The 16,799-nt window shown below is 42.0% G+C and overlaps 2 protein-coding genes across 3 annotated transcripts in view; one reads left to right on the forward strand and one right to left on the reverse strand.

The window, feature by feature from the left end:
* Positions 1-16,799, reverse strand: part of tbcd (tubulin folding cofactor D) — a 33,186-nt gene that overhangs the window by 11,830 nt on the left and 4,557 nt on the right. For both annotated transcript variants that reach the window (XM_050069137.1, XM_050069136.1), the window contains exons 9-25: positions 15,849-15,981; positions 15,224-15,366; positions 15,078-15,138; positions 14,853-14,927; positions 14,300-14,394; positions 9,521-9,677; positions 4,615-4,672; positions 4,496-4,525; positions 4,085-4,170; positions 2,643-2,723; positions 2,466-2,539; positions 2,222-2,339; positions 648-708; positions 537-559; positions 420-451; positions 213-275; positions 40-116 (exon numbers count right to left, since the gene is read on the reverse strand). In XM_050069137.1, the coding sequence (XP_049925094.1) occupies positions 40-116; positions 213-275; positions 420-451; positions 537-559; positions 648-708; positions 2,222-2,339; positions 2,466-2,539; positions 2,643-2,723; positions 4,085-4,170; positions 4,496-4,525; positions 4,615-4,672; positions 9,521-9,677; positions 14,300-14,394; positions 14,853-14,927; positions 15,078-15,138; positions 15,224-15,366; positions 15,849-15,981 (1,367 nt within the window). The remainder of the gene's footprint in view (positions 1-39; positions 117-212; positions 276-419; positions 452-536; positions 560-647; positions 709-2,221; positions 2,340-2,465; positions 2,540-2,642; positions 2,724-4,084; positions 4,171-4,495; positions 4,526-4,614; positions 4,673-9,520; positions 9,678-14,299; positions 14,395-14,852; positions 14,928-15,077; positions 15,139-15,223; positions 15,367-15,848; positions 15,982-16,799) is intronic.
* On the forward strand, positions 10,264-14,229 carry znf750 (zinc finger protein 750). Its single transcript, XM_050069138.1, has 3 exons — positions 10,264-10,414; positions 11,912-13,203; positions 13,321-14,229. Exons 2-3 carry the CDS (start codon positions 11,933-11,935, stop codon positions 13,907-13,909), a joined length of 1,860 nt encoding a protein of 619 aa, XP_049925095.1. The 5' UTR covers positions 10,264-10,414; positions 11,912-11,932; the 3' UTR covers positions 13,910-14,229.

The raw sequence follows: 16,799 nt of genomic DNA on the forward strand, positions 1-16,799 counted from the left end.
AATCATGATGTTACTTCAATTTAATAAAGCAAAGCTTACCAATATGGCGTCCTTCACACCACTAGAAACAAGATGAAGAGTCTTTATGGTGTCGTCAAGAAGCCACTGCCACCCAGCTGAAACAATGCATCACCACATTAGAGACAATGAACTAACATGCTGAATATAATAAAACATCTAAAAGCACAAAACTGTTTTAAAAAAGTACTTACTGATCACAGGGTCGTTCTTAAAAGGCATCTGGGACAGGGACAGCTTTTCAATAAGACCACACACTGTAGAGAAGATAACACTGATTACATCTACTGCACTACGAAAAAATAGCAATGCTCTTAATGTCTCCTATTTCCTTCAACAACTAATTAAAACAAAAGTATTGTTTTATAAAAGCCATTTTTTAAATCTGTTGTTAGACTTACTGGCTGGCCTCATCAGCTCTCCACCAAAACCCCTAAGAAAAAGCAGAATTTTGATATGAACATTTACATTTTTGAACATACAGCTATTGAAAAATCAAACAGATCTTTTCTGCATACCTGTACTGTTTTCTGTCATGTAGCTGGAAGTAAGTAAACAAATGTATATCAGCACAGAGGATGTTTTCACGACTTAATTCAACTTGAAACAACTTATTTTTGGTCACCTACCGTCTGGTGAATGTTCTTTAATGCATCCACACATTCTGAAGAAATTATGTCCACCATAGTCCTGTAGGACAAATACAGGAACACAACAAGTGAGATTCATTCATGCTCAAAGTTTCAGTGTCTGTCATCATATTTCATGATGTCATCACCCTAAATAAATGAAAAAACTACTACTGCAGGTGCATGTCTTGCTTAGTGTGCAGCAAGTGTGAGAACAAACTATTTTTGACTGTATTAAAAATGTTGTTTTTGAAAGATTAAATGCAAGCAAATGTGGACTGAAGCAGACTATTTCATTAAATAAAAATGTTGTGAATTTTGGAGGTATTATATCTATCTTTTTTTTTTTTTTTCAATACATTTTTACTTTGGGACTTAACAGTGCTCTGGAGTTATCAGAAATATTTGGATCACTGAGAACAATCTCCTGCAGCCACCACTGGAATCTAATTGTACAAACAGTATAATACCAATAATATTAGTGTAGCCTAACCTTTATACTGGGTTGAATGGTATGAATAGAAATGAAAAAAAAAGCTGCACAACGCTTGAATGTTCATTTAAAATTCAAATGTCAACGTTTTAACTGAAGCTTCAAAGCTTTGTCTCTTCATAACAGCCTTCCAATTCATAAAGTAGGAAACAGAATTGCAAACTAAGGGTTGCTACAGCTTAAAGCAAGTTAGATTTAGGACTTTTTAAGACTTTTATAATGCCACTCAGAATGAAATTTATATCAAGTGTACAATGTCCAAAATTTAAGAGAAAAAACACCATGAACTAACATCAGTTATTTAAGATAAGGGACCATTTTGCCCAAATGAACAGAACAAGGAAATAGTTGGCATTTGTTGGCAGGTTTTCTAAGTGCTTTCTTGTGTTTCTTACTCGCCAAGTGGGGTTCCACTGCCTTAAATACCATCATGGCAAATCTCAAAAACATTTTGCATAAAGAACATCGAGCCTCGTATGTGTTGCCTTGTACCAGTTTCAGCCATGCTGCGGAATCTTGGTTAAATAGCTAATTTTCCCCTGTCGTCCAGGGTACAGTGACAACTCGCTAGCAGACACCGCTCTGAGCATAGCAGATAGAAACAAACTATGCATGTTGCTGGTTCTATTATCTTTATCTGTGTGACATTAATGTGAGAGGAAAAGCAGATTTTTTGAGGTTTTACAGTGAGAAAAACAATCATCAATCAGGAAAAACAGTAAAATCCTACTTCCCATGTCTTAGCATTTTTAAGACTTTTCAAAGATTGATTTAAGACATTTTAATACCAATTAAGGTCTTATTTTAGATTAATGAAATCAATGCCTTTAAGACTTTTTGTAATTACTTAAGGGTGCAGTTCTTATCATTGAATTAGTTACTACACAATGTTTTCTACAGTAGCTGCATGGCCAACAGGTACATTGTGTTGTTTGTTGAGCCACACACAGTTTCAAAGCCTTCTGTTTTTAGCTGACGTAATAGTTCACGTCATGCCAAATGCTCATCTTCACGGTGTATCACCACTGTAGGAATGTTTTAAAAATACATTTTGTTCCACCGGCTTGGTATTAAAGGCTACCTGTTGGTCTGAAGGCCCAGCTTGTAAAGAGCGTGTGTGATCTCTGCGCATGCCAGGATGGCTCCATGGCGACCGTGGAGGTCAAGACCCACTGCCATGGGCAACAGCTGTGGTAAAACTGAATCCAACAAAAAAGGCAGAACATAAACACTCATAACCTCATGATTATAGGTTTCCAAAAGGCATTTTCTTTTGAGCCTGCTTTCTCCATTGCCTGTGGAACAGGTAAGGTGACATTGTTTACCTGTTGTTGCCATATAATCAGGCGCTTGAGGCGTCAGGTTGTGGAGTGCTTTGGTGGAGAGCTCTCGAATCACGCTGCAAAACACATACAAAGACTGTAGTATTGTGTTCAAAACTACTGTACCCACACAGTCATACTAGGCAGCATTTATGAGGACAGGGAGACACAAACACTCACCTATCCCAGTGGTTGATCTTCATGGCGATCAAATGATCTATCATGGCCTTGGTGTACTCTGGGTAACTAGCTACATAGACACTTTGAGAACAAAACAGAAAGCCTTAGCTGCAAACAACAGAAAATTAATACCAGCTTCAGACATTCCGAAATAGGGGTAAAAATCAGCATTTCCTCCATCTCTTTTTTCCTCTTTATGTGTCGTTCTGTAGTCAGTCATACCCCGAGGCTAGCATCTTTCTCCATTTTCTGCTTGAATGTTTGCTCCACTAGTTGTGACACATTTCTACCAGAGGTGACAACTCCTGAGAGGGTGTTGGAGCTTCCTTATGTTGGTTCTTCTGATGCACTCAGTTCATCCCTAACATGCCAGATATGTACGTACAAAAGGTGGCAGAGGTTCATATTGGAACACATTCATTATAGGCTAATCGAGTTAAAGTAATGTATGTAGTGCGTCTCGCTGAAGCTTGATAAATATAACTGTCCTTTCTTTTTTGTGGTTTAAAATGGGTAAAATCTTGTATCACTGTAGAGCTGCACTTAGTGTAATGCTTCCCTCAGGGCCTCCTTGTCCTGCTCTGTCTTTCTCTCTGTTTATTATGACATGAACTCGCAGGGGACTTTGAGAGTCACACACCCAGTGACAGGGCTAACTGTTAGCATCACAAGGCTAACATTACCTTACGGGTTTAAGGACAGAGATGAGCTGTTATGGTGTTGGTGTGAGTTTGTAACGACCGTTTTAACAGCTCAGTTTCAGATGTTAGCTGCTGCTGCTGTGTTAGCTGGTGCTAACCAGGCAGACATTGAGCTGTCCGCTCTGTGTGGGGGTGCTGTAGTTGTTTCCCAGGAGCAACATTATTGCATTGCCCTGGCAGCAATGTGCAACTCTAACCTGGGCAGCAGCCAACTCCGCTGTCTCATTATCTCCCCCCCGTAGCGACAGTATATCACACTTGATAAAGTTTTTTAACTGTTTAACGGATAGTATTAATTGGTCCAGATTCTTATTGTTGGTTAACAGTTCAACGTAACTCTAGTTAAACTAAGCAATCTGCACGATGTAGTTGTATTTCTTAAAAGCTGCACATTTATGGGTACTTAACTGACCATAAATCATGATGTCTGCACACAACTGACCTTTGACCTGAGTGCATTTTTGCTCACTGGCCAGTGGAACAACAGGTAAGGACTAAGGAGGAAAATCATTTGGCCACAAGTTCAACCATGAAATTAGACTGGTTTCTATCTGTCACTTCCTTTGTCAATGAGGAAGGATGGGACACTATCTATTGCCACCCCTCTTTATTTTCAAGACTGTTATAACAAGTGTGCTGTCAAAGGCAATTGCCCGAGTGCAGCTTCACTTGAGTATTGTGTGACTAGGAAAGTGTCACTGTAAGGGGTAAGCCCTTAAGAACTGCTAATGTGTTTCTTACCTGATGTTCAGATAGCAGTTGTTGAGATTCCCCACAGCAAAGTAGTCTGCTGCAGTTAAGATGTCAATACCATGAGGAAATGTCCCCTGTTGACACACAAACAGGCAACAAAAGCTGAGACGTTTTCATTCAGTGCATTGTAGCTAATGTTGTTTATCACTGAGAAACATGGGAGATAAGTGATTTGGTTTCTAAGTCAAGTGATGATCTAAGATTTTAAGAGAGATTTATGGCACAAAGACTGCTGGCGAATCAAATGTGTGCCGCTGCCCTGTGGCTGTGCTTGCTTCAAAAGCTTACGCTAACGAGGCAAGTTTGAGCAAGACTGGCATGTTTGGCAGCAAATAAACATCAAATCACAGTAATTCTCTTACTCATAATACACAAGTAGTCAATAGTGTGGTCACAAACCTGTCTGCCGACATTTTCCTGGAAGGCGGCCTGTGACAAAACGAGACATAAAAACTTGTGTCATGCAACTGAATCATCTTTTAGTCAATTAATGGTAGGATGTTGACCAGAGGACTTACAGAGGCAGCTCTGCGGCAGTTGACGTTTCGGTCAAACACAGCCGTGATCAGCAAAGCGCTGCAGAGAGAAATACAAAGTGTAGAGAGTTTAAATGATCTGATGAACAGACTTGTACCTGGAAGTGTTCAATGAGGTAAATATTTCCTCAACAGTTAAGTGTATTCAAAGTCACAGGATCATGGGTAAACCAGGATTTACATTAGCCGGCATATGCTGACTTTTTGCTGGTATCACATGTAGCTGTCCGGCAGATTAAAACATCTACGGTCAAATTGTCTGGTGGGAAAAACACCAAATAAATAGATTCAGTAGTACATTATTAAGTAGCATAATATTGTTGTCTATTGCCAAAACAACTTAAATATAAAAATAAATTATGCAGACCAGATTTTAGAGTTTTAATAATGCACGGCTCCACTACAGCTGTACATTTCGCGTCCCTGCCTCTTCACAGCATGCACCACATCTATAGCAGTTAGCATGCTAGGTGTAGGTGACGGCATCACAGATCCCGCACGTTCTCCAGGAAGACCTGTTACACACTGCGAGTCTCCGCATAGATCAGACCAGAAATGAGCTTCATCACAGTCAGTCAGATGGTGGATAGAGAGCTTGGTGTTTCCCTGGATGTTATCACACAGGACTTTACGGTGATGCTTGGTGCGTCTTTAACCTTCTTCTCTGATTAGTCACTCTGTTCAAGATACTTGATTTGATGGGTTTTGAATGCAAAGGGGTCATAGTGTTTGTGTTTTTTGTGTTTTATTACGGTTTAAGTGTGCGCTATTAGCCTTGGTCCAGACCTTTAAATGTGCCCACTCCACTGAGTTCAACTTGACTTATTCTGGTCTGGCACCGTGACGTGGAACAGTGGTTTCTCAGTTGAAATACCAAACAACCAATGAGCGCTACAGGGGGACTAATGGTTAACCAATCAGCGCCACGGGTGGGACTAACACCTTTGTCGAGCTGTTTTCAAATGTTGTCAAGTGGTGCACCACAACCAGCGGACTGATCCATGCACGCCTAAAGGCCTGCCATTGTTTTGAAGTGAGTGTATTTCCATCACACAGCATGGCAGGTGAAAGTTGTTCACTTTTTCAGGGACAAATCAAATCCCACTCCCTAACAGAAATCAGTTAGAGTGGACGCAGTGTCAGACTGAAGATGGAAACGGGGTGCAACGAGTTGAAAATTCTGTCTGATATCAGGCAGGTATGCTACTGTATGGCTATTTAAAACATTATGTCCACCGGTTGTTCTGTATGGCCGCAGTTCTGGAATATTAACAGCCATATTGGGCGTCATAAACAAACTGTCGCATAAACTTTGTGGTGAAAAAAAAAACAAAAAACAAAAAACAAAAAAGCATAATTTCTTCCACTTTAGCTTTGTAAGTGTAAAATGTGCTGTTTTTGCGAATTGTCGTTCTCAATACTTCCTTAACACTTTGGTGTCATACTTTTATACATTTTTTTTTGCAGCTTGGAAAAACTTACACACATATACACATATGCATTTATTTGCTTACATTATCTCCGTCTTCAAAATGCGGTTCCCATACTGAGATATTCATCTTGTGTAACTCTCTCCTGTTACAGTGTCTCAACATCTTAATAATTAGTTATGAGTCAATGACTCAGATAAAAGTGATGTCTAAATCTAGATTACATCACCACCACGAAACTGCCTTTAAATGAGGTTCCAGGTTCCTGGAACAGTCTATGCTTTAAACGCAGCTACATGATTAACCATGACTCTGCAGCATAACTGGAAGTCTGATAATGTTTTGACCTCGATATCCCTCCTCTCTACACTGCCTCTACAAGTCTCAGGAGGGTGTGTGGATGTCAGTTGTTGAAGGGGGGGGGCACCCTACTTCTACATCACCCAGTGACAGCCTGAGACCAACTGCTGTTCGCCTTGTTTGCTCTCCTCCCATGTTCCCTGACTCCTAACAGCAAGATCCAGCCTGGAGCTTTACTAACTGCCCCGGTTTGGCTATGCTAACTGCCCCTGCCCAGAGGGCTTAGAAACAAAAACTTTCTTGATTGCACTCTGGATAATGCCCGAAAGGATATTTTGAATTACTTCTGCAGCTGCCACAATTAATAAGTATACAGTGTAAATGTAACCGTGTAAGCAGAGATCTAGCTGTATGTGTGTGTGTGTGTGTGTGTGTGTGTGTGTGTGTGTGTGTGTGTGTGTGTGTGTGCCCCCAAGTCACTAAGTCACACACTCAAAAAACTGAGTTTTCTGTAAATGTCATCAAGCTGTAATGAACAGAGCAGGAACCAGCTTGTCTGAGCATTGCTGCCAAACGGCGACCGAAACCTACAGCAACAGGCGAAACCTGGCAATCCTGTAGGCTAGGGAAAGGGAGGGGTGTTGTCACGACTGCTGATGATAATGGTAGTCGCAGGGGTTCAAACTGACACTGCAGAGCTGGTCTGCACAGTCAGAGGCCGCAGGTTCGTACATGCACACCAAGAGAAAAGAGATCAAGGAGGAGGCAAACCGTTACTATTGACAAAGACTGAACGTACGTCATTGGATGATATTGCACTCTTGTTTCTCTCCACTGGTTGTCTATCAGAAGTGCAAGTTTAAAAATGTTACTCATTACTGTTCAGGCTGGCTCCAGCTCCTGATCCTGAGACAAGGCTGTCTCAGCCATTTTGCATTCTAGATTAAAAGGATCATTTCTGTCTGGTCTGTGCAGCTGCTAAAACTGCAAGTTAAACTCTTTATTGACCCAAAACAAAACACAAAAGTCATACTATACAGATTTGAGTCAGATAAACCATGAGCTCCTTTTAGACATGCACCCCTTTCTGATAACCTGATGGAAATTTACCATGTCAATCTCATGTCTGAATAAAATCTGGTTACTTTTACGCAAAATTCTTTCCTGCAATGTAGTGATTGAAAAAAATAGATGAATATCCAGAAAACGTTTTACACACAGCATGGGAGCAAATAGGAATATAATGAGAGTCCCAACTGCCTTGCATTCAATCAGGGTTTGAAATCAGCACCAGCCACCAGACAAATGCTGGTGTGTGCTAGATGTGCTTGTCTTAACAGCAAGTTAGTTCCAATATATTCCTGCAGTCGCCACACCTACATTTTAGACACACTTTCTGGTAGTAATAATGCCAAAAAAAAAACATACCCATAAATTCCAAAATGTCCTCACAACTAAGGTTTTGAAACTCTACTGTGCATTCCAATACCCATACTATCTAGTATGCCAGGAAAAGATTTAGTATGTCCCAATACATAGTATGTCAAGCCGCAAACAGATAACAGCTTAACAGCTCACTGACAGATGACTGACAGCTGTCACAATGACCGATGACAGTGCTTTCAAGGCTTTAAGTTATGAGACAGTAGTATGTCCTGACTGTGTGCATACTGCATGCAACAGTACATACTTTTTAAGGGCAGCTGCAGTACCTACTGAAAGTAAAAAGAAAAAGTATGCAATTAGGAACACACCCCTAGTTTTTGTTTTGGGATATGAAGCCTCTATTAAATCATGTAGCATATAGTTACTGTGTCAGACAGGGCGCACAGGGACACGTACATAGAACAGCTGGCACTGCTCCAAAACATGACAGCACGTACTGTTTGGCAGCAGTAACAGTTTCATGATAGTCATTTATCAGTGCTATCATTATTAATTACTTTTAGACGATATGTGATGATCACCTTTTGATACCATGATTTTACAATGATATAGGTTTGTGCCACAAACCTATTGTAGCCTACTACAGGTATGTGTGCACACCAGCAACACACAGGTACATCTCCTGGTTATGTGGGGACATGCAAGATTGTTGTGGCACAGAAAAACTGGTTTGAGGCATTAAATAACTGCTTAGAGGCAAACCATGCAGCTTCTATGCAAATTATAATGAAAACATAATTCACAATGAGCTGCACCCTACAAAATCTTACTGATTATTAAAATGTTTATTCTGCTGTCATCCCTTGATTGTAGGTATTACTTTTTTGAACAGCTGTGAAATATATTTAGAGTGCGTATTATGTACATGACAATATTTACAAAAGTAGGAAATGTGTTTCTAGAGCAAGAGCAAATTAAAATGGATCAGAAAACAGGTACGTTTTACTGACCTGGCTTTAGAATTTTTCTGTGGGGAAGAGTGAAGTATTATTAAAGACATAATGTTTATAATTTGGGTCATTTACTAATATAAGATTCACTCTTACATCACTGAAACTGTTAACTTCACAGAGGATGGTGAATCCATAACTGGTTGCAGTTGAGAATCGGTTCAAAATTGTCCAACTGATCAGGATGGTATCGATTCCTTCTACCGATCCTGGCATGTTTTTGCACATTGCAAAACAATAATGTCAAACTCGTGTGTCTATGCTGCGGGAAACTTGCAACAAGATGGGGCCATGACGGACAGGAGTAAATGGTTAAGTGTGGCTACAAGGAAAGTTGACAACAATGCTGCTTGCAGTGTCTGTAAAATGATTATTTCAAGTAACGTGGGCTTAAACTCCAGGAATGCCATGTATTTGACACTCTACGCAAGAGCCACTGTTTCCCAACTGAGCAGCATGTCTGTCACCGAGGGTAAATATCCTATTAAATGATAACATAGTGCCACGTGGGCTGGCTCAGCAGATTTTTTCGTTGCCTAGGAAAACCTAAATGAAAACAAAGGCTATGCAAATATTCTCTCAGTCCATCTGCACTGTGTTCAGACTCGGAGATAAAGAGACAGGTGCGTTGAGACTGCAAACCTGTGAAGGCCTTCTTTTTTTCTTTCCACACAGAAAAAAATAATCAGGAATCAATAAGAGAAACTTAATGGACAAAAATGTGTTCTGCCTTTATGGCAAAGAAAGTGAGGGGAAGGTTACCTGGCGATCTGAGGGACATAGGGCTCGAGCTCTTTGGGTTCATAAGCCCTGGCGAAAGACCAGCACACGTAGCAGGCAGCGTCCCGCACATTGGACCCAACGCTGCACGCTCCCCTCTTTTCCTCGTAGGTGAGGGATTTGACAATGAGTGGCACAACTGCAAAACACAACAGAAGTGTATGAGTGGTTTTATCTCAAGACCAAAAAACAATAAGATCAAACGATGGAAGCAACATATATTGCATTATTCTATGCAATCTGAGAAAAGGAGAGTTCAAATGTCACAATCAGTAACGACTAGCTGAATTAAAGTCTATGTGGGCTCAATGTACTGTTTATTTTTAAAAAATGATCAGAGCTGACCATTTAATTTTCCATACAATCCAAACTGTGGTGGGCATTTAAGAATTTAAGAACGAAAAGTGCTGTAAACTGTTGCATTTTGCACTTTTTTAAAGAATTTGTGAGAAACAGTTTAAGTTTGAAATGACAGATTTGCACTGCAGGATGAGGCCTGTGTGGTCATTTCCACAAATTATGAGAGATGGAGCAGTTAAGAGGAAGACGGAGTGAGAGCCCCCACCCCACCCCATCATGTAAATCATCGCTTGAGGCTTGACTAATACCAGGTACATCAATGTTGCCTGAGGGCCCTGCTGCTGGGCTGAGGCTCCGCCCACTGGTGAGACAACATCCCAGAGAGAGGAACTCACCACACACCTAACACTACCAAATACAGCACACACATGCAGCATCACACACACTCACAAACACGCTCTGAACTTTTCGCACATATTGGAGCAGAGGTCCTGACTAACGCTGGCTGTGGACCGTGGAGCGGCTCTCTGCAGGCTGAACATTTAGGAGAGGACGCCGTTGCTACGACCACAGCAGGTATTTTTTATTTATTTATTTATTTTTATCCTCCGTTCATTAACAAGGAAGCGGCATTAAATTACATCAAAGCCTTTCTGTGTTATTGGGAAAGACTGTCTTTGTAAAAGTGTTGCTAACAAGTTTGTAGTGTGTATTATTTAGGGTAGGTATGAGCTACATATGCACCTGTTACCTATGGATTGTAATCAGCCCCTACTTGCACTGTCATGACTGATGCACGGGTAATCCTTAAAATACCTGGCCTCTGCAGAAAAATAGTTCAAGATACTTTGTAAGTTAGTAAGTAAGCTTTAAAAAAACTATTTTGTAACATATACAGACTGCTCAATTAATATAAAATTCATCTGAGCTCATGGGAACATTTTCCTTTTTTATTATGGAAAAACTGTAAAAACAAAATGTTTGACTGGATTATTCACAGTGGGAGAGATTCACAGTTAAAAAGGGATTTTCAAATGAATTTCAGTACTTAAGAAAGGAGTGGCTTTGCGTGCTACAACAGTTGGACAGAAACTTGAGTGACAACTTCTTGCGACAGCGCATGACAAGCAGGTTCCTCCACGCGGCGCCCAGCAACACCTAACTCACAGCTTTAGGTGATGTTTCATATCGAAGGCGAAGCTGAAGGGTTTCAGATGCCACATACACGTCATTGTTTTACTAAAATGCCTGGTTTAAAATACTGTTACTCGTGCAAGCTGGTGCATTACATTTTACACAGTTATGAAAGAATATTTCTCATGCTTGTGTATCCAGAGCTAGTGATCTCATCAAATGGTGGTTGGGAGCTGTGCATCCCGCAGGTGTAGTCATGGGAAGCAGGTGGCTCATGGTTCCCACGCCGACAGCACTGAGTTTAGTAAGGTTGAGATAGAAGGCAAGTTTCTGCATGCCCCCCAGGTCTGTGTTACTAAGTGTCTGGTCTGCCCAACACCTACCTACCTAGTGCCTTAGCAGCTCTCTAACTGTACGGGATAGATGAGTGAAGTGATATCTGAACAGATAGATGGGTGAACAAGCACCTTGAGGCGTTCGTAAGCTGCTGCCAATCAACCAAAACCACACTGAGACAGGAGTGCACCTAAGCAAACATGTGGGTACACTTTCCCAAACAGCAGACGGTTTTTCATATTTAACTTTGTCTCTGTTTGGTGTTCAACCCAGTGTGAATTAACAGTTGCAGAAATACATTAGCCTGAGGGTGCAGTGTTTTGTGCAGCGAGAGATTTTTCTGCGCGAGCAGCGAAAGAAAAACAGAGAGAAAAAACGTCCAATGACAGCCACTCTCCGCCTGAACCAGTCAAACAACTCTATTAGCGTCATTACTTGACAGTCAGCTCAGTGGGAATCTGGTACAAAAGCTGCAATGATTCATGAGATTCTCTTATATGCTTTGGTGTCACACTCCTAGCAGCTTCAGTGACACAAGGAGCTTCAAAAGAATTTAAACCACTATTTATTCCTTAACTGCAATGTGCTGTATTTTTCTTTCAGACAACATTCATTAGACTCAAGATGGAGACTGCTCAGGAGCGCAAGCCAAAAAGGCCCCACTACATTCCCCGACCGCCAGGCAAGCCTTACAAGTACCAGTGTTTCCAGTGTCCTTTCACCTGCAACGAAAAGTCCCATCTCTTCAACCATATGAAATACAACTTGTGTAAGAACTCCATCTCCCTGGTGTCACAGAAAAATGGGCAAACAGCCAGACAGGTTAAGGCTGCAGTAAAGGGAGCCTCTGTTAAATCTAAGGACTGTCCAAACCCCCGGCAGGCAGTTCAGAACAACAGCCCTGAGACACAGGAAACCGAGGAGGACACAGTTGAGAGCAGAGAGGACACAGAAGAAATAGACGTTGGGTGTGACACTCCGGTCACTGAGGACAGCCCAAGTGTGACAAAACCAAATCCAGTAACAGCGGGAGAGAACAAGGAGAGCACTGAGGCCAACTCTCTGCCGCGCCCATCTGCCTTCTCCCCCGTCACACCCAAAAATGACGGAGTAGAAGCCTTGAAGTCATCTGTGCAGCAGCCAGAGGATTCACCAGCTCCTGTTCCCACTTTCAACCACCCAGGCTTCCCGTGGGGCACGATTTCATCATCCATTCCCTTGAAACCATTTCCCCCTCCCATGGTTCCTGAATACGCTCCTTATGTCCTGCCCGACCGGCCCCTGTATCCACCATACTATCTCCCGGCAGACCACCATGCAAATGAGCCAAACTCTCCGCCTTTCCGGCCAGAGTTTATGAATCCCCAGAGGCCTGTGGTGCCACAGCCTATTGCCCCACCTCACACGTCCCTCTTTCCCCCATATCCATACAGGTACTGCCACCCTCTTCACCCGGGCCCCCCTCTCCACTACACCCTATACAGACCTCATGAGCTCTCCATGCCAATTACAGGACCCCGATATCGTCCTTTGGATTTGTACGGCCCGACCCTGTGGCATAAGGATTATGACTTATACATGCATCCAGGTCCAAGTCAGAACAGCCTCAACACATCTACACAAGAGGGGAGCAAGGACGGGCAAAGTGGAGACAAGGAAACAAGGCTGAGCCCTAAAGAGGGCTGTTCAGCCTTGGGCTCTCCTGACAGACCCAGTCACGCACACATCATCCAGAGAGACACAGAGGCCCCACACTACACCAACAAAGGTGACTCACAGACAACCAGCCAACTGGGACACACAGCTACAGCCGTGCCACCCATCAAACCTGACACAAGAGAAGAGGAGTCTGCGGAAAGCCTGCTGCAGTTAGGAACTCTGCATGTGGATGGAGGGTAGGTAGAAATCAACACATCTTTCTTCCTTGGCTGGAGAAGCACATTGTGTTAGCGATTACTGGTAATTAATAGTAGTCAGTTCTTTAACTCTTTATTTTGCCCTGTCTCTTTCAGATCAGCTGAGAGCAGCAGATACTCCTCGATACCTGTTTCTGAGCCATGTCCTGAACCTACAGCAGAGCATGATGAGAGGGACAACAGAGAAGATCTGGCTCCACTCAACCTCTCAACAAGGAACCAGGACAACGAAAACAGCCCATCTGACTACAGGTTAAGGTGCTCAGACACAGAGAAATTAAAAGGGGAGGAGTTGCCTCTGAACCTCAGCCTGCGAGCATCTTATAGCAGCCCTGTGCACAGCTCTGCCCCGAGCACTTCGGAAGATCTCCAGCAGACGTCCGACACTGACCTGGGCGAAGAACCATGTGACCAGAGGCAGACTGCAGCATTGGCGCTCTGTCAGCTAGCCATTGCAAGCTCCGCTGCCTCTTCATGTGACTTCAGCACTTCAGATAAACCCACAGAGGATTCCACAGACACTACAAGTTGTGTCTCTCCGAGGAAGACAAAGCACACAACCAAGGCGAATCCAACTGGCATGAAGAGGGCAAAGAGTAGCCAGGCTGAGAACAAGTGGCATAAACCAAGCAAGAGAGCAAAAACAGCAGGGCGGGCTCTGAGGAGGAGGCCTCGCTGCTGCTGAACTCTGACTTTTACATTTGATAAGAAGGGCAGAGTATCTCTAACCTTCATCACTGCAAGCCTCAACTTGAACAGATCAACTTACTGAATATACTAATAAAAATTTTTATAGCACTGCCACAAGAGCAACTGTAAAAACAACTGATGAACACAAAGACTGTATGTGTATATTATGTCTTGTTGTCACACACACAAAGGTGAAATGTAATTTTCATAGGGGTTGTTAATATTTAAATGTGGACTTTTTTTGTATTGTAGAAAGCTGAAAATGGACGATGTAATGTACTGTAAATGTAAATATGTTGAATAAATAAATTACAAAAACTGACTTGTTCACAATATTCCAAGTATCTTAAGATAACTATCTTAATGTCACTTTGTGGTCACATACCATCTGCCAACCTGGAAGGAAGCAGCAGGCCTCTCCTACCAAGTTCTGCCAGTGCCAGGCAGCCTCCATGCCAAGCATTGTCTGTTTCCTGGAAGCTTGAAAAGTAAAATACCACAGCACAGGTCAAAACATAGAACATGTCAGAGCACTAACTTTTTTTAATTTTTAAATACAGTGTTCTACATCTCTGGATTTTATTCATTTCTGTGAAGCAAACTTAATGAAAATATTAAATAATTAAATCAGAATTGTAGAAATGTTCCTAAAAATAACAGGAAAACTCATCTCAAGGAAATAATAAGATGAATTTAAATTGCTTGTTTTACACAAATTTCATTCACTATTTGAGTTAATTGTACAGTTAATCAGCAGTTCTGTACTGTTATTATTAACATTTCCTTATGGAAAGTGGGTATGGGGCTGCTTGAAAAATGTGCCCCTGTGTGACAGGTATTTTGAAAATAATAATAATTAAAAAAAACAAACAAAAGAAATGATTAATGCCATAGCGTGACTGACAGAGAGAGCCAATACGCCCCCAGGAGAAACCGACCTGAAGCAGTCCAGCACTGATCCAACCACCTCATCTGCCAGCTCCTTGGGAAGCCTCCCAGTCACCCTCCCAATGCTGAAGGGTTGAATAAAACAAATGACTATTGGAACAGATAAACTCTTTCAGAGGAGCTGTCTTTGAAATAAAGAATACCAAAGACAAGTAGCAACAAGGACGACTTGTTGTCAAAAGTTCAGGTTAGGTGACGTGTGAATAAACTGTTACCCCTTTGCTGCAGACCAGCGCACGATTGTTTCCTTATCTTTCAGTCCCACCAGCAGATGCTCTGTGAAACAACATGCAAATTAGATTTCCTGAGAAGAGGCATAGCAATAACACATGCTTTAAACAGAGCGGAGGCTGAAACAGACCAATAACAGTCTCCACTTCCTCAGGAATGTCGTAGTCCTCCTCCAGTTCTTGTGTCTCCACCTCAGGAGTCACAGCAGCAGTGGCTGCAGTAGACTGGGACATGGAGAGGTTTGCTGCGAGGGAGCGGCTGCCTCGCTGGTACCTGAAAAACATGCATAGAAATGTTTTAAGACACTCAGCTCTGTGCTTCTGTCTGATCATTTTCCTTCCTACAACTGTACTGGTGTCGACTGGCTTGGAATAAATACGGTAATGTTGGTTGATTCAGGAAGTGGAGGGAAATGAATTGATTTGTGGCACACTTTTTCAAGAACATACTTTTTAATCTTTGAGCTTGGAGGAAAGTATCAAGTATTTTCAAGTCAAAAGTCTCAAGTCTAAGTCAGGTCACAAGTCATAACTGTTAAAGGCCAAGTCTTTTTGATTTTGTAAAGTCAAGTCCTAAAATTTGACCCGAGTCCAAGTCACGTGGCTACGCATGGTTTAGATCTAACAAACTGCACACACACACTGAATTTATTTGGTTATCAGTGTGTTAAACAGATTAAGATTGTGCCAGCTGACTTCTGTTGGAGACCTCGTTTTCATAAATGTAAGATTTAATTTGCTGGCATTATGTCTGACCTCCAGGCGGCCAAACGGGGCTTCAGGAAGGTGAGTCCAAGCCTCTGGATGAGTTTGACATCGAGCTTACTCAGCATGGCCTGGTTGCTCTCTGAAAGACGTTTCTTCTCCAGACACTGCAGGACTGTAGGAGCTTTAAAACAAATAATGACATCAATATATTACTGTTATAACAAAGAAACTGATAAATACATACATAAATAGATGTGTTTAAGAGGTATCTGGCTACAGGCTAAGAAAAATACAGGTGCCTTTTGGTAAGGAAAAAAAATTCTCACAATGTTGACAATTCAAAGATGTGAATATTTACACAAGAGTGAGTCTGCCACTCCTAACTGCCACTGACAAGGTTCACATGTTGGCTACAACTGGACTGTCCGTACACTGGACAGCATGTCGAAGAGAATATAGATCATATTCATGTATGAGACGGCTCTGTTGCTGTACTTTTAAAGGGAAATATCGCCGTATATTTGCATTCAGATATCTCCCTCCGGCTTGGGACATTTAGATAATGATTTGTGAACACAAATAATTGTGTTACCAGAGGCAAAAGCAACTGAACAAAGACTGAAAGTGTGACAATCACATGCTTCAGTAACTGCTGTACAGGATATTCTGCATTTGCTTTAACCTTCACATGGAGAGGAAAAACTCACTGAGACCCACCATAGACATATTTTAGTCATTTTTTGCCAAAATAGCCGAAAATAACAAGTGCAAAAAGCTGCATGGTGTATGGGACTAGCATCAAGTGGGCATGTCTGTGAAGGGGAGATTTGAGGGTCCCACAGACTCACTGTCATTCAGATGATCTTGAGGTAAGAGGTCAAGTGACCCTGTGAAAATGGCCATGCCTGTTTTTACCCTTGCCAAAATGTAGCCTACTTTTGAAGCATTATTCACCCCCCTTCCTGACAAGCTAGCATGGACTGATGGACTTCCTGGATT

This window comes from Epinephelus moara, chromosome 18, assembly GCF_006386435.1.
Source record: "Epinephelus moara isolate mb chromosome 18, YSFRI_EMoa_1.0, whole genome shotgun sequence".
NCBI classification, from domain to species: domain Eukaryota; kingdom Metazoa; phylum Chordata; class Actinopteri; order Perciformes; family Serranidae; genus Epinephelus; species Epinephelus moara.